Source organism: Lithobates pipiens, unplaced genomic scaffold, assembly GCF_037356315.1.
Source record: "Lithobates pipiens isolate NorthernLeopardFrog02 unplaced genomic scaffold, aLitPip1_a1.2 Scaffold_18, whole genome shotgun sequence".
Taxonomy (NCBI): Eukaryota; Metazoa; Chordata; class Amphibia; order Anura; family Ranidae; genus Lithobates; species Lithobates pipiens.
The window spans coordinates 338,083,136-338,107,769 of record NW_027507758.1 but is presented as its reverse complement, the minus strand read 5'-3'; the positions used below and the strand labels follow the sequence as shown (position 1 = coordinate 338,107,769).

At 44.0% G+C, this 24,634-nt stretch overlaps 1 protein-coding gene across 3 annotated transcripts in view; it reads right to left on the bottom strand.

Annotated features, from left to right (window-relative positions):
- COL12A1 (collagen type XII alpha 1 chain) overlaps positions 1-24,634 on the bottom strand; it is a 246,833-nt gene that overhangs the window by 90,913 nt on the left and 131,286 nt on the right. For all 3 annotated transcript variants that reach the window (XM_077487376.1, XM_077487375.1, XM_077487377.1), the window contains 5 exons: positions 24,297-24,439; positions 24,079-24,211; positions 23,962-23,991; positions 21,163-21,305; positions 535-664 (listed from right to left, as the gene is read on the bottom strand). In XM_077487376.1, coding sequence (XP_077343502.1) covers positions 535-664; positions 21,163-21,305; positions 23,962-23,991; positions 24,079-24,211; positions 24,297-24,439 — 579 coding nt within the window. The remainder of the gene's footprint in view (positions 1-534; positions 665-21,162; positions 21,306-23,961; positions 23,992-24,078; positions 24,212-24,296; positions 24,440-24,634) is intronic.

Sequence of the window (24,634 nt, the reverse complement as noted above, 5' to 3'; positions counted from 1 at the left end):
CAGATTGATTTTTAGAACATGAAGAGGGGTAAATGGCACAGCACAAGCATTGTGCTATCTATCGTGCTTTAAAGGGTTACAACCACTTTAATACCATAGATAAATAAGACATCCTCTTAAAATAAGCCCTAGTGTGTTTTTTGTAGCCAAAATGAATATAAGACCCAATCTTATTTTTAGGGAAGCATGGTACTAACATTGTTTAGCATCTGATGCATCTACCTACAGAGAGAGATGAAAGCACAGCTATCTTTAGCCTCTGACAGATCATGCCAGGCATTATGGCATAGTTAATGTTGCAGGGGTACAAATATCCAGAAGTAAGATTAAAAATATAATTACATAAGTACGCATAAAAGTTTTAGGGATCCTTAGGATATAGAGAAGAACATATGGATACAGAATGAGAAGAGGTTATATGAAGGCACCTTTGGGTAATGCTTTGGATACAAAGATGGATGTGAGTACAATCAAAAATCCCTGTTTCAGATCTGAATATTAATTATGTTTCTCTAAAAATATAGTATAACATACTTGTTTTTCCTCTGCCAGAAATTCTTCCTCCTTCTCTTTCAGCATATTGTGATGCCACAGTTATAGTGTATGGAGTATCTGGCTGAAGTTTCTGAAGCACGACACTGTTTTTACTTCCTCCAACTGTTTGCTGGGGAGTTAGTGAAAATAACACTGTCAATTTAGATCTTACATGCACTTACAGTCTCTGTCCTAAGAACAACATTTCTTCAGCAGCATACAGTCAGTCAATTTGCACAGGTGACTGGGTGGATTATATGTATAATGCAATGAATAATGTAACAGTGGGTGAGAGTAAGAAAAGTAAAGTGCATCGAGGAAGCAGAAGATATTTAGTGCTTACAGGCAGCAAAATAGCATTAGCCATGAAAAAGAGTGCCAGTATAAATATAATCTAGGCTGTGGTTTTGAAAGGAACAGCTGATAAAATAATAAATGTAATCAATGTATTCCTTTAACTAGTAATTCTAGTGCCTGGTGGTCTTATGAGTTTGCCTATAAGAATAATAATTCCCTTACGTCATGTTGATCACAGGACAGCTCATGCAGCAGCAGAGTAAAAAAGCCCCAACAGGGGAGGCGTGGGATAGGGGTTTAGATTTGCTCACAGTGCACATGCCTCATTTCTTTGTGCTCTCAACAAAGTCATGCTTTGCTTCTTTTTATGCTGCCAGTACCCTTAAAGTTTCTTAAACCATCTGACCTCATATTGGCACCCTGTGCCTCAAATGTCTATGTGCCTTATTTTCCCATACCCATAGTCTGCCTGTATTCCTATATTCCCCTGTGCTAGCATCCCTAAATTCAGCATTTCTTCACAATTTGTGAATCTTGTAATGTGGTTTTGTCTCCCTTCCCATCAACTAACCCATGTAGTCAATACGTCATACACCTTATGTGTCTTGTACCTTGGTTCCTTGTTTTATTTTTCCAGGAACTATGGAACTATTTATTTTCTAAAGCTGGAGAGTGCAAAATCAGGCTCACTTCTGGATAGAAACCATTCAGCTTCAAGGTGTACTTGCCAAAGCCTAATCGAACAAGCTGAGGTTAGAAGCAGATTGGCTACATACACAGATGCACCAGTTTCTAAGTGCACCAAATTTAGTAAATCTACACCAGTGTGTTCTTTGTTTTTTTTCTCAGTCTTATCCTTATCTTTATCCTTATTGTGGTATCCTTACCACAAATGTCCATGATGACACCAGTCTATGAGTCTCCTATATTTAGACTACCATTTGCCAAATCATAGCATCCTTGCTTGCCTAATTAAAGAAGATCATCTTCATTAAAGCATCATAATCATTTAAAGATTACATTTATTCTGCTTATGTTCGGCTTAAATTTTGCCTTACCTGGTTGTTCCCCCCTCCTTTTCAGTTTTTTTACGCATCATGTGCTTGATCATGGCTTGTTGCACAGAGTGCTGTACATAGCTTTCTTAAAACATCACAGGACCCTGTGTTAGTAGTGCTCTCAAGAACCCTAAGCCCTATTTCAAGCAGTGGGTGGCTATTGAGGGAAATTAAACAAATTTACAAATGCCCTGAAGGGTTCTTGTCAGTTTGGAGGAGTGGCGGGTTATATTTGCATACAGACTACCCTAGGCAACACCCACACATTTTTCTAAGTCTCCATGATTAAAGAACTGATATCCAATGAATGAAAGAGGTGGGTCAGGGGCAATCAGGCTGGGGAGAAGAGGTTTGATGATGCTAAATGCTCTTCAGCCAAGAAATTGAGATGGGCTTTTACAATTATGCAATACTAAGATGAGGCTGAAGTTTAGCTTTAAGTACCAAAAAACAGATTTAGTTATAAGGGAAACGTTGCAGCCATAGCCTATAGAATACTGCATTACTTAATGCCAAGTAAGGTATCAGGTCAAACCCTATACCCTAATGTTTTTCTGGTTCCATTTTGTGTTATCGCATCAGACTGATTTTCTGGTTCTGACCTATTCTTTAAATATGGCAATAGACTTTTGAATGATTTAACCATCTGGGTGGAATAGTCAGCTTCACACATATGTCATGAGTTGAATGAAGCCAAATCATCTTATATTTTCAGCTTCCTACTATTGTTACGATTTTACAAGTGCAAAATATAGAAAGGTGTCCTTCCTAGTGAATTTAGCATATTCAAATACTGCTGTGAATGAGTATGTGCTTGGGTAACCCAATTAGTGAAGAAATATATTTCAAACATTTCCGAAATGTATTTTCCTGACCTCGATACTGCTGCTTGGAAATCTTTATAAATAAGCCTTTTAACCTGTGTCCCTTGAGACAGAAGCTCAGCATTGGTGTTGTAACATTGCCAATATTTGCTCTCATGTGCTGGATTATTTACAGCATTCACAGATACACATTCAGCAGTAAGAATGTGTTTTATTACCAGCTGGAAACAACTTCAAGAGAAGCATAATCACAGGGCATAAAAAAGATAAAAGACATAACATTCTGCCATTCAGAACTAGTACATGCTGATATGGAAATGATTTAGAAGACAAGGAAAACTGCAAAAATATTACTCATTTAACCTACATGCCAATGAAGGAAACTGTCTAGAAAATTTGGGGGTTGTTTATAAATGGGGAGCACTGAACAGCTTATTAAAGGTTTCCTCTTCCTAAGTAAAACCCCTCAAATTGCAATTCAGCAGTGGTCTTCCTACTCTGGTTCCTTGATGTTCAGACCTTTGTAGCAGTTAGAACTATTACCTGTGCCTATCCCTACTATGCTGAAATGAGTTAGTTCTCCTGCCCTAGTATCCCTTAACTTAGCTTTTCTGCACAATTTGTGTATCTTATACAGTGGTTGTATCTCTGTTTCCACCAACTAACTCCTGTAGTCAGTACCTCATACACATTATGTGTTGTAACTTTCATGCTTTATTTTTCTAGGAAACTTGTGTTCTCTCTGTTCTTCTTTGGTTATCCCGATCTTGATCCTTAACACTCAATACCTTTACTTGCCACCAGACCATAAGCCTCCTATCCTTAGCCTACAGTTTGCTAAATCATAGCACCCTTGCTTGCCTAAGTAAAGAAGATGATAATTTCTGATGAACGTATTGAGGTAATTTAAAGCTGATGTTTTATCTGCTTATGTTTTACCGTATTTTTCGGACTATAAGGCGCACGTAAAAGCCTAAATTTTCTCACAAAATCGACCGTGCGCCTTATAATCCGGTGCGCCTTATATATGACCTGTTGACATCGCTGGAGTTCTTTGGTTAATGCACCCGGAATGATGGCAAGCACCGAATTCGTTTTCTTCACTTGGGCTTTAACAGTATCTGTCAGATGGGCGCGCATGGAGTCACAGATCAATAGGGATGGAGATTAGTGATGGACGAACTTCCGACGGGACGTTTCGCGAACGCGAAACGCGAACGGACACAAACGTTCGCGAAAACGACCGTTCGCCGCGGGCTCCATTGACTTCAATGGGAGGCGAATTTCGCAAACCTTTAGGTCGAATTTGCGGCCACGGGGTAATTATTAGGGGGTAGCACGTAGTCCCACCACCTGGACAATAGCATAATACATGTATGAGGTGAATTTGGGATCGATAACTACAAGCATTTTTTTTTTATTTGGGAAATTGTTCTGACAATTCAGGACTATGGAGCTAATGAAGGCAATGGAGGAGAGGGAAGGTCAGGGACCAGGGTAGGCAAACAAGAGGGTGCAGGAGATACAGAGCACTGACAGCAGCACCGTAATACAGAGCACTGACATCAGCACCGTGACATACAGCGCTGACAGCAGCTCCGTGACATACAGCGCTGACAGCAGCTCCGTGACATACAGCGCTGACAGCAGCTCCGTGACATACAGCGCTGACAGCAGCTCCGTGACATACAGCGCTGACAGCAGCTCCGTGACATACAGCGCTGACAGCAGCACCGTGACATACAGCGCTGACAGCAGCTCCGTGACATACAGCGCTGACAGCAGCTCCGTGACATACAGCGCTGACAGCAGCTCCGTGACATACAGCACTGACAGCAGCTCCGTGACATACAGCGCTGACAGCAGCTCCGTGACATACAGCGCTGACAGCAGCACCGTGACATACAGCGCTGACAGCAGCTCCGTGACATACAGCGCTGACAGCAGCTCCGTGACATACAGCGCTGACAGCAGCTCCGTGACATACAGCGCTGACAGCAGCTCCGTGACATACAGCGCTGACAGCAGCTCCGTGACATACAGCGCTGACAGCAGCTCCGTGACATACAGCGCTGACAGCAGCTCCGTGACATACAGCGCTGACAGCAGCTCCGTGACATACAGCGCTGACAGCAGCTCCGTGACATACAGCGCTGACAGCAGCTCCGTGACATACAGCGCTGACAGCAGCACCGTAAGCAGCCCCAGGAGGAAGTCAGCACAGCACAGGGATGGTGTGATCCCCTCATAATAAGAACCCCCAGGAGGAAGTCAGCACAGCACAGGGATGGTGGGAGCCCCTCATAATAAGAACACCCAGGAGGAAGTCAGCACAGCACAGGGATGGTGGGAACCCCTCATAATAAGCAGCCCCAGTAGAAATATGACACCGCTCAACCTCTTCAAAGAGGAGGGTAGGGGCATATAGTACGGTGTGCTTTTTTGGGTCAGGGAAGTGAGCCAAATGAATTAAGAAGGTCTGTGTGCTTGATTCCAAAAATTGTTTATAGACATATACATGGTCTACTGATCACATGTGTTGAATTCCTCCGAGATCCATGCCTCATTCATTTTTAGAAATGTGAGGTAGTTAACACTGTGGTGAGCTAGGCGAGTACGCTTATCGGTCACAATCCCCCCTGCTGCGCTGAACGTCCTTTCGGACAGGACACTGGATGAGGGGCAAGCCAACAGTTCGATTGCAAATTGGGCAAGCTCTGGCCAGAGGTCAAGCCTGCCCACCCAGTAGTCTAGGGGTTCATCACTCCTCAGAGCGTCCACATCGGCCGTTAACCCAATGTAGTCGGACACCTGACGGTCTAGGCGTTCCCTGATGCTGGATCCGGATGACACCTGTCGATGGGTCGGCTGAAAGAATGACCTCATATCCGAAGTCACCAACACATCTTCAAACCGGCCTCTTCTTGCAGGCGCTGTTGGATTGGTACCCGCAAATCCTTCTCTGGGAGTGGGAATTGCTCCTCTGCCAGCGCACGCAAAAGCAGAATGCAGCATTTCTCGAAGCAAGGCCTGGAAGTGCTGCATTCTGACAGCCCTCTGCGACGGCGGTAACATTTCCGCCATTTTGTGTTTGTACCGGGGGTCTAAGTACGTTGCCACCCAGTACTGGTCCTTGACCCTCATGCTTTTTATACGGGGGTCCCTATTAAAACACTGGAGCATGAAGGCCCCCATTTGCACTAAAGTGGAAGCGGTGTGGTGGCCTGGCTCCTGCTCATCATCCAGGATAATGTCGTCCTCTTCATTCTCCTCTCCCCATCCTCGCACAACAGGGATCCCAGAAAGGTTTAAAGCATGCTCTTCTTGCTCCTGCTCATCCGCCCCGGCACCATCCTCCTCTGACTCCTCATCAGACTCCTGTTGTTGACTTGTCTCAGATAGAGTAGCCCCCCCTGGGAATTCATCCAGCATTGCGACTTCCTCATCTTCCCGCTCCTGCTCCTCCACAGCCTGATCAATGACACGACGCAATGCACGCTCCAGAAAGAAGGCATAAGGTACCATGTCACTGATGGCGCCATGGCTGCGACTGACCAGTTTGGTGATCTCCTCAAATGGCCGCAGAAGTCTGCATGTGTCGCGCATGAGCAGCCACTGGCGCGGTGAAAAAAAACCCAGCTCCCCAGAACCGTTTCTTTCGCAGAGTTCATACAGGTAGACGTTAACTGCACGTTTCTGCTGGAGCAGCCTATCAAGCATATAGAAGGTTGAGTTCCATCGCGTCGGGCAATCGCAAATAAGACGTCTGACCGGCAGATGGTGTCGCCGCTGAATGTCAGCAAGGCGAGCCATGGCCGTGTAAGATCTTCTGAAATGGGCCGAGATTTTCCTTGCCTGCCGCAAGATGTCCTGGACCCCAGGGTATTTGACAAGGAATCGCTGCACGACCAAGTTTAAGACGTGTGCCATGCACGGCACGTGCGTGATTTTGCCCTGTTTCAATGCGCTAAGCAGATTGGCACCGTTGTCACACACCACTTTACCAACTGTCAAATTGAGCGGTGTTAGCCACTCATCTGCCTGTGAACGCAAAGCTGAAAGGAGTGCCGGGCCAGTGTGGCTCTTTGCTTCCAGGCACAACAGACGCAGCACGGCATGGCAACGTCTCACCTGGCATGTGGAATAGGTTCTGGGGAGCTTGGGCGGTGCAGTGGAAGAGACGCTAGCAGCGGAAAAGGAGGAGGCAGCTGAGGAGGAGAGGGAGGAGGATGGAGTAGGAGGAGGAGAAGAAGAGTCAGGCCTGCATGCAATCCGTGGCGGTAAAACCAAATCTACACGGGTGCCACGGGTTACATGCTTGACGGCCGTCAGAAGGTTCACCCAGTGGGCAGTAAAACTGATATACCTTCCCTGCCCGTGTTTGCTAGACCACGTGTCTGTGGTCAGATGTATCTTGGCACCGACACTGTGTGCCAGAGATACATTCACTTGCCGCTGAACATGGCCATATAGCTCTGGGATGCCCTTCTCTGAGAAATACTTCCTTCCTGGGACCTTCCATTGTGGTGTTCCAATGGCCACAAATTTGCGAAAGGCCTCCGAGTCCACCAGTTTATATGGCAGTAGTTGGCGGGCTATGAGTTCTGACAAGCCAGCCGCCAACCGTTGGGCAAGAGGGTTATCCGGCGTCATCATTTTTTTACGCTCAAACATTAGGCCCACGGAAGCCTGCCTTTTTGCAGAAAAATGTGAGCTTGGCGTGATGGAAGGTGGAGTGGAGGACAATTGTGAGGAGAGAGGAGAAGGAGAAGTAGAAGACGAGGCTGGACGGTGAGAGCCTGCAGTGTGGCTTTGTGTGTTCCGTTGCTCCCACTGGGCTCGGTGATGGCTGCTCATGTGCCTTCTTAAGGCGGTCGTCCCTAGGTGAGTATTGGGCTTACCGCGACTAACGCGTTGACTGCAAAGATTGCAGATGGCAACGCTATTGTCAGCAGCGGACACGTTAAAAAAAGCCCACACTGCGGAGCCATGTGCCGGTGTCCTGGGAGCGCCAGATGTGACCGTACATGGTCGATGACTCGCTCCTGATACATTTGCAGTCTGCTTTGTCCCTGCTGTGCAATGTAAGTCATTGCTGCTTCTCCTCCCTATCTGCTGGTCCATATCTCCCTCTGAACTCCCCTCCTCTTCCTCTCTTGTGGGCACCCACGTGACATCACTAGACACGTCATCATCAACGTCACCTTCCCCACCGCTATAAGTAGAGTAGGCAGCAACACCGGGGACCAACCTCCTCCTTGGGCTGATCTGGGTACTGGCGTCAGACTGCTGAGTAGCGCTTGTTGCTACCTCCTCTTCCTGATCCAATACCAAGAGTGGCTGCGCATCAGAAATGTCCTCTTGATATGGATCGGAAAATAATTCCAGTGACTCAAGCGGAAGGTATGTGGTGGTGGTGGTGGTGGTCGTGTTGTTGGTGGTAGTGTCTTTGGGGGTGCACATAGCAGAGAGTGAAGAAGAGGGTGCAGATCGAGAGGATGAGGAGGGTGCAGAAGAGTAAGGCTGAGCGAGCCACTCAACCTAGTCTGGTGCATCCTTTAAAGTAATTGAACGCACCTTCTGCAACTTCCCACTTTGGCTCAAGCCTGTTGCTCCTGCCCTACCCCTACCACCCCTGCGGAAGGGCCTGCCTCTTCCTCTGCATGTCATTTTTTAAATGACCCTGTGACAAAACTCTTAGTCCCTATACCGCTGAAGGACTGCTGCAGTATAGGTGAGCGGTCAGCAGTGGTGCACGTCAACCCTATCTATTGTGGACCTATAGCGGTCCTTACAGAACAGCAGACTGTACCGCACTCAAGCCTATGTACCGTAGCACCCTATACCAAGTTACCAGTCCTTATAAGAACTTTTGTGGACCAAGCAGGTTGTGTATTAGTGTTTAGCAGACTGTACGTCAGTCCCTATACCGCTGAAGGACTGCTGCAGTATAGGGCAGCGGTCAGCAGTGGTGCACGTCAACCCTATCTATTGTGGACCGATAGCGGTCCTTACAGAACAGCAGACTGTACCGCACTCAAGCCTATGTACCGTAGCACCCTATACCAAGTTACCAGTCCTTATAAGAACTTTTGTGGACCAAGCAGGTTGTGTGTTAGTGTTTAGCAGACTGTGCGTCAGTCCCTATACCGCTGAAGGACTGCTGCAGTATAGGGCAGCGGTCAGCAGTAGTGCACGGCAACCCTATGTATTGTGGACCGATAGCGGTCCTTACAGAACAGCAGACTGTAACGCACTCAGGCCTATGTACCGTAGCACCCTATACCAAGTTACCAGTCCTTATAAGAACTTTTGTGGACCAAGCAGGTTGTGTGTTAGTGATTAGCAGACTGTACGTCAGTCCCTATACCAATGAAGGACTGCTGCAGTATAGGGCAGCGGTCAGCAGTAGTGCACGGCAACCCTATGTATTGTGGACCGATAGCGGTCCTTACAGAACAGCAGACTGTAACGCACTCAGGCCTATGTACCGTAGCACCCTATACCAAGTTACCAGTCCTTATAAAAACTTTTGTGGACCAAGCAGGTTGTGTGTTAGTGTTTAGCAGACTGTGCGTCAGTCCCTATACCGCTGAAGGACTGCTGCAGTATAGGGCAGCGGTCAGCAGTGGTGCACGTCAACCCTATCTATTGTGGACCGATAGCGGTCCTTACAGAACAGCAGACTGTACCGCACTCAAGCCTATGTACCGTAGCACCCTATACCAAGTTACCAGTCCTTATAAGAACTTTTGTGGACCAAGCAGGTTGTGTATTAGTGTTTAGCAGACTGTACGTCAGTCCCTATACCGCTGAAGGACTGCTGCAGTATAGGGCAGCGGTCAGCAGTGGTGCACGTCAACCCTATCTATTGTGGACCGATAGCGGTCCTTACAGAACAGCAGACTGTACCGCACTCAAGCCTATGTACCGTAGCACCCTATACCAAGTTACCAGTCCTTATAAGAACTTTTGTGGAACAAGCAGGTTGTGTGTTAGTGATTAGCAGACTGTACGTCAGTCCCTATACCAATGAAGGACTGCTGCAGTATAGGGCAGCGGTCAGCAGTAGTGCACGGCAACCCTATGTATTGTGGACCGATAGCGGTCCTTACAGAACAGCAGACTGTAACGCACTCAGGCCTATGTACCGTAGCACCCTATACCAAGTTACCAGTCCTTATAAGAACTTTTGTGGAACAAGCAGGTTGTGTGTTAGTGATTAGCAGACTGTACGTCAGTCCCTATACCAATGAAGGACTGCTGCAGTATAGGGCAGCGGTCAGCAGTAGTGCACGGCAACCCTATGTATTGTGGACCGATAGCGGTCCTTACAGAACAGCAGACTGTAACGCACTCAGGCCTATGTACCGTAGCACCCTATACCAAGTTACCAGTCCTTATAAAAACTTTTGTGGACCAAGCAGGTTGTGTGTTAGTGTTTAGCAGACTGTGCGTCAGTCCCTATACCGCTGAAGGACTGCTGCAGTATAGGGCAGCGGTCAGCAGTAGTGCACGGCAACCCTATGTATTGTGGACCGATAGCGGTCCTTACAGAACAGCAGACTGTAACGCACTCAGGCCTATGTACCGTAGCACCCTATACCAAGTTACCAGTCCTTATAAGAACTTTTGTGGACCAAGCAGGTTGTGTGTTAGTGATTAGCAGACTGTACGTCAGTCCCTATACCAATGAAGGACTGCTGCAGTATAGGGCAGCGGTCAGCAGTAGTGCACGGCAACCCTATGTATTGTGGACCGATAGCGGTCCTTACAGAACAGCAGACTGTAACGCACTCAGGCCTATGTACCGTAGCACCCTATACCAAGTTACCAGTCCTTATAAGAACTTTTGTGGAACAAGCAGGTTGTGTGTTAGTGATTAGCAGACTGTACGTCAGTCCCTATACCAATGAAGGACTGCTGCAGTATAGGGCAGCGGTCAGCAGTAGTGCACGGCAACCCTATGTATTGTGGACCGATAGCGGTCCTTACAGAACAGCAGACTGTAACGCACTCAGGCCTATGTACCGTAGCACCCTATACCAAGTTACCAGTCCTTATAAGAACTTTTGTGGACCAAGCAGGTTGTGTGTTAGTGATTAGCAGACTGTACGTCAGTCCCTATACCAATGAAGGACTGCTGCAGTATAGGGCAGCGGTCAGCAGTAGTGCACGGCAACCCTATGTATTGTGGACCGATAGCGGTCCTTACAGAACAGCAGACTGTACTGCACTCAGGCCTATGTACCGTAGCACCCTATACCAAGTTACCAGTCCTTATAAAAACTTTTGTGGACCAAGCAGGTTGTGTGTTAGTGTTTAGCAGACTGTGCGTCAGTCCCTATACCGCTGAAGGACTGCTGCAGTATAGGGCAGCGGTCAGCAGTAGTGCACGGCAACCCTATGTATTGTGGACCGATAGCGGTCCTTACAGAACAGCAGACTGTAACGCACTCAGGCCTATGTACCGTAGCACCCTATACCAAGTTACCAGTCCTTATAAGAACTTTTGTGGACCAAGCAGGTTGTGTGTTAGTGATTAGCAGACTGTACGTCAGTCCCTATACCAATGAAGGACTGCTGCAGTATAGGGCAGCGGTCAGCAGTAGTGCACGGCAACCCTATGTATTGTGGACCGATAGCGGTCCTTACAGAACAGCAGACTGTACCGCACCCAAGCCTATGTACCGTAGCACCCTAGACAGACCAAGTTACCAGTCCTGATAAAGAGCTTTGTGGAACAAGTGAGTTGTGAATGATTAGCAGACTGCAGCAGAAGGGCAGCAGTCAAGTATAATATTCTTTCTATATTTGGAAGAAAGAATATTATACGTGTACAAGCCTATTACCGTACCACTGATACCAGTCCTGAAAAGAACCTTTGTGGAACTAATAGTAACAGCAAGTCTTTAAAATTATCCTCACTGCCTGACACACTGCTTCCTGCCTGTCCCTATACAAATTGGCAAAAAAGAGTAGGCTGGAACGATTAGCTGGAACAGCTCTTTTGTGGACCTGATAGTAACAGCTAATGATGATGATGATGATGATGATGAAGAAAGACTAATCTGGCTGAGCTGTCCCTAAAATAGCAGCATACAGCGCTCTGTCCCTTTATCTAAACTGACAAAAGAAACTCAGGCTGCTGACCTAACACCTATACCAGTCCTGAAAAGAACTTTTGTGTACCAAATAGCTAGCGTTTTCTCTGTCCCTACTCCACACAGGATCCTTTCCCTACAGTGACAGAAGAAAGAATGTAAAATGGCCACCGGATCGGGTGTATTTATAGGTTAGGGGGAATGTCCAAGTGTCCATGAGCTGTCATGTCTCAATTGGTTGTCCTGTAACACATGATAAACGTGTCACGAAAGGTTAAAGTTCTTGTATACATTAAACACGTAAGTCCGCCGGGGCGAACGACGGAAAAAGGCGTTCGAACCCGCGGACGGCGAAAGTCGGAAATTCGCCGCGAAACGACCGCCGGGCGAACCGTTCGGCCATCACTAATGGAGATTCGTGGAAAAAGCCAACCGGTCTCTTACCGTAAACCGACGTACCGTAAACCTCTCTCAGGTTGTTCTACTGCGTGACTGATAGCAATGAGTTTGAAATCCGCTTCGTAAGCATGTCTCTTAACAGGAGCCATTTTTGGGGCAGAGGGTATACCGTAGAAAATGAACGAATGAATGCGCACACCTCCTGACTAAGATGGCCGTAATGCCCAATCCAAGCAGTGCAGCTTCGTGGGCATTACGGCCATCTTAGTCAGGAGGTGTGCGCATTCATTCGTTCATTTTCTATGGTATACCCGCTGCCCCAAAAATGGCTCCTGTTAAGAGACATGCTTATGATGCGGATTTCAAACTGAAGGCTATCAGTCATGCAGTAGAGCATGGAAATAGAGTAGCTGCGAGAGAATTCAACATTAATGAATCAATGGTACGGAAGTGGAGGAAGCAAGAAGATGCCCTGCGCCAGGTAAAGAAGACCAAACTGAGTTTCCGAGGAAACAAAGCAAGATGGCCACAGTTGGAGGACAAAATTGAACAGTGGGTTATTGAACAGAGAACCGCAGGTAGAAGTGTCTCTACTGTCTCTATTCGACTCAAAGCAACAGCGATCGCACGCGACATGGAGATCAACGACTTTCGAGGAGGTCCCTCTTGGTGCTTCCGTTTCATGAAAAGGCGGAATCTCTCTATCCGCACAAGAACCACTATGTCACAGCAACTGCCAAAGGATTACGAAGAAAAGCTGGCCATTTTCCATACCTACTGCAAGAACAAGATCAATGAACAGAAAATCCGACCAGAGCACATCACCAACATGGACGAGGTCCCCCTTACCTTTGATATCCCTGTAAACCGTACTGTCGAGAGAACAGGGACCAGTACGGTATCTATACGCACTACAGGAAACGAGAAGTCATCCTTCACTGTAGTTCTCGGTTGCCAGGCTAATGGCCAGAAACTACCACCCATGGTAATTTTCAAGAGGAAGACTCTGCCAAAAGAAAAGTTTCCGGTTGGCATCATCATCAAGGCTAACCCGAAGGGCTGGATGGACGAGGAGAAGATGAGTGAGTGGCTGAGAGAGGTTTACGTCAAGAGACCGGGTGGCTTTTTCCACGAATCTCCATCCCTATTGGTCTGTGACTCCATGCGCGCCCATCTGACAGATACTGTCAAAGCCCAAGTGAAGAAAACTAATTCGGTGCTTGCCATCATTCCGGGTGGATTAACCAAAGAACTGCAGCCACTAGATATAGGTGTCAACAGGTCATTTAAAGTTAAATTGCGAGCTGCGTGGGAGCATTGGATGACAGAAGGCGAACACACATTCACCAACACAGGGAGGCAACGCCGGGCGAGTTACGCTACTATCTGCCAGTGGATCGTGGATGCCTGGGCGAAGGTATCAGTCACCAGTGTAATCCGAGCTTTCAAGAAGTCCGGAATTATCACTGAACAGCTAAGTACCGGTACCGATGACAGCAACGAGACTGACTCGGATACTGATGAGAATGATGAGAGGGATACGGGCGTGCTTGATGCCGAAATTGCCCAATTGTTAAACTCAGACACTGAAGATGAAGAATTTGATGGATTTGCGGGAGAAGAATAAAGTGAAAAAGTGAGTGTCTGGTTTTGTACGGTATTCACCGGTAACTGAACAGTGTTAAGAGTTATTGAAGAATAAAGTGAAAAAGTGAGTGTCTGGTTTTGTATTTAATTGAACAGTGTTAAGAGTTATTGTTATAGACCATTTTATGGTTATTGCTAAAGAGTTGAATAAAATTTGACTTACAGTACCGCATCCGAGTTGTGTTTCATTAAATGCGCCTTATAATCCAGTGCGCCTTATAGTCCGATGTGCCTTATATATGGAAATATCCATTATATCAGCCGGTCGTTGCTAGTGCGCCTTATAATCCGGTGCGCCTTATCGTCCAAAAAATACGGTACCTTCCCTGGTTGCTCTTTGCCCCCTCACCAACTGGCTAATTGCATTTTAAAATTATTTTTCTTATTTTTTATTACACATCTTATTCTGTACTCCTCTGTGTAATGCAGGCATATTGTGGCTTATTGGAGGGTTCATGTTGCAGAGTGCATAGCTAGACTAGCTTTGGCTCCCGTTGTTGAGTGAAAACACTGATGGTTCTAATGTTAATATTTTATTAATCAAAATCTTTGATAGGCAGGCTTAATGTAAATTAGTACTCACAAAGCAATACACACAGAAATCATGCAAGACCAAATGACTGGTAAAAGTGTAGGAAAAAAAGAAAAAAAAGTATTATTCATTCAGTGGCACATAACCGTGAACAGCTAAAGCTGTTTTCAATCCCTACCACTTATGATGAATGGTTTACACATTATGAGGTAATATGCAACAGCATGAATCTAAAGACATATATCTCTGATTTTTTACTAAACGTGACAGTGTGAGAAGCATTTGTCCATATGATACAGGTTTACTGCCAGCATCATGAATCAGCAGAATAAACACTTACAGAACTATACACATAGTAAATGTCAAGCAGCAACACCATCACTTTAAAATATTACAGCTTATTTAAAGAGAGTGAAACTTGTAGTGCTGAGCTTTAAACATTCACTTAATAAGCACTGTTACACTAGTTAATAAAAGTTGTGTTGATTTAAACATAGTAGTAAAATGCACTACGCATCCTGTATTGAAACATTAAAGCACTCTTTAAAAACCTTAGGAAACATCTGGCTTGCTTGAAAGTTACCTTTAGGCAAGCTTTAGTAAGTTGTTTAGAGTAACACATCCTAAGTTGTTTAGTATTTCTAGCAATAAACTTAATAAATTGAAAAAGCTTTGGTTTGTCAACAACAGTTTACAAATTTTATGAGGTCTGCATTCCAAAATGTACTTGCTATTTGTATTTTTTTAGACTTATGGTGGGGTGGATACTAACAATGCAACTCATCAACAAGGACAGACCATCCAATGTGACATACATTGGTTAATTTACTAAATGCAAATAGAATGGTCACTTTGCAAGTGAATTTTCACTGTACAATGTAATTTTCCCTTAGCTCAATGGATGTGGAAGAAATTCACTTTGCAAAGAATATCCAAACACATGCAAGCAAAATGTAAAATACTGTGTGCGTGTATATATATATATATATATATATATATATATATATATATATATATATATATATATATATACACACACACACAGTATCTCACAAAAGTTAGCACACTCCTCAAATTTTTGTAAATATTTTATTATATCTTTTCACGTGACAACACTGAAGAAATTACACTTTGATGTAAAGTAGTGAGTGTACAGCTTATATAACAGTGTAAATTTAATGTCCCCTCAAAATAACTCAACACACAGCCATTAATGTCTAAACCACTGGCAACAAAAGTAAATACACCCCTAAGTAAAAATCTCCAAATTGGGCCCAAAGTGTCAATATTTTGTGTGGCCACCATTATTTTCCAGCACTGCCTTAACCCTCTTGGGCATGGAGTTCACCAGAGCTTCACATATTGCCACTGGAGTACTCTTCCACTCCTCCATGACGACATCATGGAGCTGGTGGGTGTTAGAGACCTTACGCTCCTCCACCTTCCATTTGAGGATGCCCCACAGATGCTCAATAGGGTTTAGGTCTAGAGATGCTTTGCCAGTCCATTACCTTTACCCTCAGCTTCTTTAGCAAGGCAGTGGTTGTCTTGGAGGTGTGCTTGGGGTTGTTATCATGTTGGAATACTGTCCTGTGGCCCAGTCTCTGAAGGGAGGGGATCATGCTCTGCTTCACTATGTCACAGTACATGTTCGCATTCAGGGTTCCCTCAATAAACTGTAGGTAACCCAGTGGTGGCAGCACTCATGGAACCCCAGCTCATGACACTCCCACCATGCTTGACTGTAGGCAAGACACTTATCTTTGTACTCCTCACCTGGTTGCAGCCACACACGCTTGACACCATCTGAACCAAAAAAGTTATATTGGTCTCAAGAGACCACAGGACATGGTTCCAGTAATCCATGTCCTAGGTCTGCTTGTCTTCAGCAAACTGTTTGTGGGTTTTCTTGTGCATAATTTTTAGAGGAGGCTTCCTTCTGGGACGACAGCCATGCAGACCAATTTAATGCAGCATATGTCTGAACACTGACAGGCTGATCCCCCACTCCTTCAACCTCTGCAGCAATGCTGGCAGCACTCATATGTCTATTTCTCAAAACAACCTCTGCATATGATGCTGAGCATGTGCACGCTACTTCTTTGGTCGATCGTTGTGAGGCCTGTTCTGAGTGGAGCCTGTTCTGAGTGCAACCTGTCCTGTTATACCCCATACACACTATCAGATTTTCTGCTGATTTATTCCTTCAGATTTACCAAAACCATGTAGTACAAGGGCCTGCCTGATTACATACAAATTGAAACTCCTAAGGTTTGACCTCCTGTTATATGGTTTTGGTAAATCTGATGGAACAACTCAGGAGAAAATCTGATAGTGTGTATGGGGCTTTAAACCACTGTATGGTCTTGGCCACCATGCTGCAGCTCAGTTTCAGGGTCTTGGCAATCTTCTTTAAAACCTAGGCCATCTTTATGTAGTGCATAATATTTTATTATATCTTTTCATGTGACAACACTGAAGAAATTACACTTTGCTTTTGCTACAATGTAAAGTAGTGAGTGTACAGCATGTATAACTGTGTCAATTTGCTGTCCCCTAAAAATAACTCAAAACACAGCCATTAATGTTTATACAGCTGGCAACAAAAGTGGGTACACCCCTAAGTAAAAATGTCCAAATTGGGCCCAATATGTCAATATTTTGTGTGGCCACTGTTATTTTCCAGCACTGCCTTAACTCTCTTGGGCATGGAGTTCACCAGAGCTTCACAGGTTGCTTGGCCAGGCCATCACCTTTACCCCCAGCTTCTTTAGCATAGCATCTTGGGGGTGTGTTTTGGGTCATTATCATGTTAGAATACTTCCCTGCGGTCCAGTCTCCGAAGTGAGGGGATCATGCTCTGCTTCTGTATGTCACAGTACATGTTAGCATTCATGGCTCCCTCAATGAACTGTAGCTCCCCAGTGCCGGCAGCACTCATGCAGCCCCAGTAATATAAGCTGTACACTCACTACTTCACATTGTAGCAAAGTGTCTTTTCCTCAGTGTTGTCACATGAAAAGATATAATAACATATTTACAAAAATGTGAGGGGTATACTCACTTTTGTGAGATACTATATTGTCAAAAGTATTGGGACACCTGCCCTTACACACACATGAATTTTAATGGCATCCCAGTCTTAGTCTGTAGGGTTCAACATTGAGTTGCCCCACCCTTTGCAGCTATAACAGCTTCAACTCCTCTGGGAAGACTGTTCACAAGGTTTAGGAATGTGTCTATGGGAATGTTTGACCAGAAACGCATTTGTGAGGTCAGGCACTAATTTTGGACAAGAAGGCCTGGCTCGCATTCTTCACTCTAATTCACCACAAATGTGTTCTATCGGGTTGAGGTAAGGACTTAGTGCAGGCCAGTAAAATTCCAACACCCAAAACTCATTTATCCATGTCTTTATGGATCTTGTTTTGTGCACTGGTTCAAATTATTTGGTGGAGGAGGGATTATGATGTGGGGTTGTTTTTCAGGGGTTGGGATTGGCTCCTTTGTTTTAGTGAAGCCATCAGCATACCAAGACATTTTGGACAATTTCATGCTCCCAACTTTGTGGGAACAGTTTGAGGATGGCCCCTTCCTGTTCCAACATGACTGCACACTAGTGCACAAAGCAATGTTCATAAAGACATGGATGAGTGAGTTTGGGTCGAGGAACTTGACTGGCCTCAACCCTATAGAATATCTTTGGGATGAATTAGAGTGGAGACTGCAAGCCAGGCCTTCTTGTCCAACATCAGTGCTTGACCTAACAAATGTGCATCTGGAAGAATGGTCAAACATTTCCATAAACATTCTCCTAAACCTTGTGAATAGCCTTTTAGAAGAGTTGAAGCTGTTATAGCTGCAATGGTCCAACTCAATATTGAACCCTATAGACTAAGGCTGGCATGTCAATAAAGTTTGTCCGTGTAAAAGCTGGTGTGCCAATACTTTTGATAATAAAGTATATGTTTGCACATGATGGGATGATGGAAGTCAGCAGAGGTTTACCTCATCTACTAAGTTAAGGAAGAATTCCCCACAAAGTGAACAGCCTATTCAGCTTTAGCAACTCAACCGAAAAAAAAGTGTATCGCCAATTGCCTCTACAGAAAGGCTACTGCTTCCACACAGAAAGCAAGGATCCTTATTTGCGGCATGCTGGCGGGGAATGATCTATTCCACCTCAGCTGTGTCTGATTTCTAAAAGAAAAAATACTGGAAGACCTGGCTAACCATTATTGGATGCAGATGGACTGTATTTAGCTGACTTAAACTGAATGTTCAGTTGGGCTTTAAAAAGTTACTCCATGGGCACTCTGCATATTTTGACATTTCTTATGTGGGCGCTTTGAAGAATAATAAATGGTCAGCAATGATAGTATTCACATGTATTGAGCCAAAGGCAACACACTAATGAAAAATATGTTCCATCTCTACTTAGAAATATATCTAAAGGTTATAAAACTAATCAGAGTGCTCCTGCCTCTATGGATGCAGTGAACCTGTTTCTTTCCCTCATAACAATACACAATTGCTTGATCTTGATTATTTTCATGCCACTGTGTGCTATTTTAAAATGGGCTAAAATATTCTGCTCTCTGGTCATTGTGTAAACACATAAGCTAGTATGGGAAAAAGCCAGTGTTCCCCACTGAGCTCACAGGATTTCAGTATAGTGCCTTTGATTTTGTTTTGAAAAAATAAGTTTTATCATCGTGCTTCAAACAGATGCATTTTATAGAACAGCTGGACTTGCTTTGAAGTGCACATTAATGACATTTGCTAATAAAATGAAATAATATAATTTTTCGCTGCGTTTTCTCCTTTAAAAGCATTTAAATAGTTTTCTTCATCCAATATTCATATTTAACAGCAACATTTCGACACATGTTTTAGCATAGGGGGAAAACATTCCCCAATTTTTTGGAAAACTATCTTCTTCAGCATAGCATATTAAAGACATTTAATTTATAGGTATATAAATGCATGCCTGAAAATTCTTTTATATACACACTGCTGGGCTATTCTGGTCCTAATCTATGTTGGATGTAATACAAACCAACTCCATTTTTTCTGAAAATGGCAATTCACACTGACACAATTTCATTGGCCTAAATGACCTGATTGTACAATGAAAAAAACAATAGGTTCATTCAATAGGTAAAGGAAACATGTAAATGTACACTGCTCAAAAAACTAAAAGGAACAATTTTTAATCAGAGTATAGCATCAAGTCAATTAAACTCCTGGGATATCAATCTGGTCAGTTAAGTAGCAGAGGGGGTTGTTAATTAGTTTCAGCTTCTTCTGTGTTAGCTAAATTAAGAACAGATACACTAGATGGGCAACAATGAGATGACCTCCAAAACAAGAATGGTTTTACAGGTGGAAGCCACTGACATCTCTCTACTCATCTTTTCTGACAGTTTTTCTCTAGTTTTGCATTTGGCTAGGATCAGTGTCACTACTGGTACCATGAGGCTATAGCTGGACCCTAAAGAAGTTGCACAGGCAGTCCAACTCCTCTAGGATGGCGCAGTACCTGCTATTTCCTGAAGGTTTGCTGTGTCTCCCAGCAGTCTCAAGAGCATGGAGGAGATTCCAGAAGAAAGAGAGTTACTCTAGGAGAGCTGTACAGGGCCATAGAAGGTCCTTAACCCATCAGCAGGACCAGTATCTGCTCCTTTGTGCAAGGAGGAACAGGATGAGCACTGCCAGAGCCCTACAAAATGACCTCCAGCAGGCCACTAGTGTGAATGTCTCTGACCAAACAATCCGAAACAGACTTCATGAGGGTGGCCTGAGGGCCCAATGTCCTCTACCGGGCCCTGTGCTCACTGCCTGGCACCATGGAGCTCAATTGTCATTTGCCATTGAATTGGCAGGCGCACTACTGGTGCTATGTGCTTTTTACAGGTTCACCATGAGCACATGTGACAGACATGAAAGGGTCTGGAGAAGCTGTAGAGAATGTTATGCTTCATGTAACATCGTTCAGCATGACCTGTTTGGTGGGTGGTCAGTGATGGTCTCAGGAGGAATATCAATGGAGGGACGCACAAACCTCTACAGACTAGACAATGGCACCCTGACTGCCATTAGGTATTGGGGTGAAATCCTTGGACCCATTGTAAGACCCTAAGCTGGTGCAGTGGGTCATGGGTTCCTCCTGGTACATAATGTCCGGCCTCATGTGGCAAGAGTATGCAGCCAGTTACTAGAGGATGAAGGAATTGATACAATTGAATGGCCCCTCGCTTGCCTGATCTAAATCCAATAGAACACATCTGGGATATTATGTTTCATTCCATCTTATGCCTCCTGTTCCAGGTCTGGGAGAAAATACCCCAGGACACCATCTGGGGTCTCATTAGGAGCATGCCCCGACGTTGTCAGGCATGCATACAAGCACGTGGGGGCCATACAAACTACCGAGTACCATTTTGAGTTGCTTCAATGGAATTTGAGCAAAATTGACTAGCCTGCTGCATAACTTTTTCACTTTGATTTTCGGGGTATCTTTAAATTCAGCCCCCTGTAGGTTGATCACTTTAATTTCCATCAATCGATGTGGCATCCTTCCGTTCCTAACACATTACCCAGTCCATATCAGTATAGATATCCAACATGATATTTTTCCCCATTGAGATCTGATGTGTTTTCAAAGAGTTCTTTTCATTTTTTTGAGCAGTGTATAAATGGAATGTATTTGGCTGATATAAACTGAAATTCCTTTGGGTTTTAACTGTAATTTGTTATTGCATTACCGTTTGTTCTACACCATCTCCAACAGCAGGCTGGTAAAATATTTTGTATCTCAGCACTTTTCCGCTGGCAGGATCCCATCTCACCGTCAGGCTACTTGATGTCGCATTGAACACTTGAAGGTTTCGAGGACCATTTATTGGAGCTGAAATTCAAGTAGTTCTTATAAAATCAGGGCTAAAGTAAAGAACATTCTACAATCATAGCAAAATAGTTTAAAAGATAGCTCTAAAAGAATGCTGCTTTTCTTTAAAAAAAAAAACTGATATAAAGTCATTCCTACACTAGCCATATTTGTAATATAATGTTATTGAAAATTGCTTGTTTCTCAATCAACATATAGCGTTTTTGTTTTTTATTAAAATTACTTTATTACAACAAAGGTATCTGATTTCTTTGCATCTATACTAGGTGTACATATTATATCTATTTTATCATTGTCAATGACGCACCCCATTTAAAGTCCCACTAAACCCCTTCCCCCCTCCTTATTTCTAGGGGCATTTTGAAGCACACATTTTCTCCCTTAAAATATTCTTTATTGCTTGTTTGATCCATTAGCTGTTTTTTACCAGAGGTCTGGCTAAAACCTGAAGTAAAACTTTGGCCAGTGTCAGCTATGCCCTTAGGAAAATGCCCTAAGGCTTGCTGTTAATTTGCCCTATAGATACATGGATGGTAAAGAGAAGTTCTGTCCACCCCTTTAAAAATAAAAATTCAGCAGGGCAGGGTCCCTACTGCACATGCACAAAGCACGCTGCACTCTCTCACTGCCCCAGCAGAAGGGTAGGGAGGAGGGGAGCCGAGTTGCTGGCATACTTTGCCGTGGCCCGGTCTCTCGAAAGTGGGGACAGGGCATCTGTAAAAAACCAAGTACCCACTCCCCCCTCCCTCCCAAAAGGTGCCAAATGTGGTATTGGAGGGAGGGGGGAATCAGATAAGGAGACAGATAAGTTCTACTTTTGGGTGGAACTCTGCTTTAAGGATGCAGATTTTTTCTAATTAGCAAACAGCGACCAAACAAATGATTATAGCAGGCAGACTTTTCCATTATCATTGAATTTGGGAAAAGATCTGGAGTATCTTGACTCAGTATTACTAGGACAGAATAGATATGAATCAGCAATAAGCTTCCTAAAACTTTGAGTATAATTTAGCTGGAGAGGATTGTTTTTTTTTTTATGAACAGAAGTGGAATAATTATAGAATGATTTTAGTTCTCACCCTGCATGTAATAAAACAGAACGTTTCACCCCTCTACTCTTCTCTTCTCTTGACCTATATACAGAGCTTGGTGCCCAGAAGTCTAAACATACAGACGCAGCAATGCACATTGAGCACTCCTATTTCAGTATGGTCCCGCAAAGATATTAATAATTAACACTGGCATCATGTTTTTTTATCTATAGTCTATAGTCTGAATCACAAATCACAACTGAATAATATGAATTATAAGTTTATATAATGTGTTCTCATAGGGCATTTCTTTTACTAAGAAAAGGTGCAGGAACTGACCTACCCACCTCCTAGAACCGTCCCTTGTTCCACCCCACCCACTTCCTAGCACTGCCTGCTATGTAGGGGGATGCCCCAAAATTTTCACATTTTGACCGCAGATTAGCCCCAATTTATGCACCTTCAGACCATCAAACCAACCCCAATCTATGCTGGAACTTGTGTTACACACTACTACCCCATGGGATTAAGGGCTTATGCACACAAGCATTCTGAAACATACAGCAAAAAAAAAAAGGGCTTTTTTTGTGCCTACAAGTCACAGGTACAGTGGTTGCCAGCAGTCTGTAGAAGCCAATGCCAGGTTGAAATACACAGAAGCTGTATGCATATTTACACACATTCCAATGTTACTTGCATACAGGGAGGGATGTGTACAGGGTGTATGCACCAAACGCAGACTGTGTTCAGGTCATACGTCCCTGTATACATACATGGGAATGTACATCAATATACGTGTACTGCCACTCTGTACTTCAACTTGCCATTGATTTCTACTGGCGTCTAGCTGTACACAAGACCAGTGACTCGTGTGTGCCAAAACAAGCCCAGTTTTTACACTATACATTAGGGGTGAGCTCATGCCTGTTCAGACATGTTTTTGAAACTACCTGAGCTATCCTGACAGGAAGCTGTAACTGCGGTCTGCCAATCATAGGCAGCAGAGGCATTCCCTTTTCTAAAGCTGCACATGTACACACCTCTTGTAAGCTTGAGACTTTTACAGCTTCCTGGTGGGATAGCTACAGTGGGTTTGGCTTTGTCTCTGAACATGCATATGCTTATTCCTACTGTACAGCTCTAAGTACTCATGTGCATGAGCCCTTAGAGCTCATCATTGCAACAAAAGCACCAATAGATTCCTCCAACAACAATAAACAGGCCCCCAATTCTGCAACAATAGATATCCCCCTATCCAGCAAAAATAGGGAGGCCGCCCATCCTGCAACAATAGATAGTCCCTTATCCATCAACAATAGATAACTTCCCTCATCCAGCAACAATAAATAGCCCCCCTCCAGCAACAATAGATAGCCCCCATCAAGCAACAATAGACAGCAATTCCCCCCCCCCCCATCAAACAACAATAGAAACCCCTCCATCCAGCAACAATAGAGAGCATCCTGAAGCATCAATGACAATTAAATTCCCAATAAACAATGTACACAGCAAGACTCAGCTGTGCAGCTCTCATTCATAGCTGCTACTGGCACTAAAAGAGAGGAGGATGCAGTCATATGTACATATAATGAATAACAATAAAATGAAAAATAAAAACAACTTACTTGGAGTTGTAGTAATTATTTTTATGGGTACTAGAAACAAAAGTAAATATATTAGTACAGTCAAATAGAAAAAGCACAACGTAAAAATAAGAAATTAATATAAAATATTATTTTTACATGTTCGTTCATTGCCCATCAAATCTTCGCTCTCAGATTCATCAGGGTAGACAGCAGTAATTAAAACATCATATGGGGTGTCAGCATCCAGCTCCTCAAATACCAAAGTGTTCTTATCTCCATCTACAATGGTCTGTAACACATAATTATGTTTTAAAGTCTGGTACAATGCACTGCCTCAATTTAGTTTAGTTTGTTTTCTGTGTCGAAATGTTTACCTCTTTCTTTTGTCCTGGTCGTCCAACAGGTAGCCAAGTTATCCTGTACAAAGCCACATCAGGAGCTCCATGGTCCCAAGTGCCACGGAAGCTTTGTGTTGTTATCTCAGAGAATCGGAGGTTGGTTGGTGCTGGCACTGTAGCTATTCCCATTAAAAAAGAATACCAGTTAGTGATTTTATGGATTAAGGCATTAATGTATATATTTAATTTTATTACATCATATTCCTATAAATAATTAGCCTATGATAACTATAGTGATCTATCATATTTAGATGTAGGGAGACTCAAATATGCAGCATTATCTTGTTATTGACCAAATAAAATGTAGGATTTTA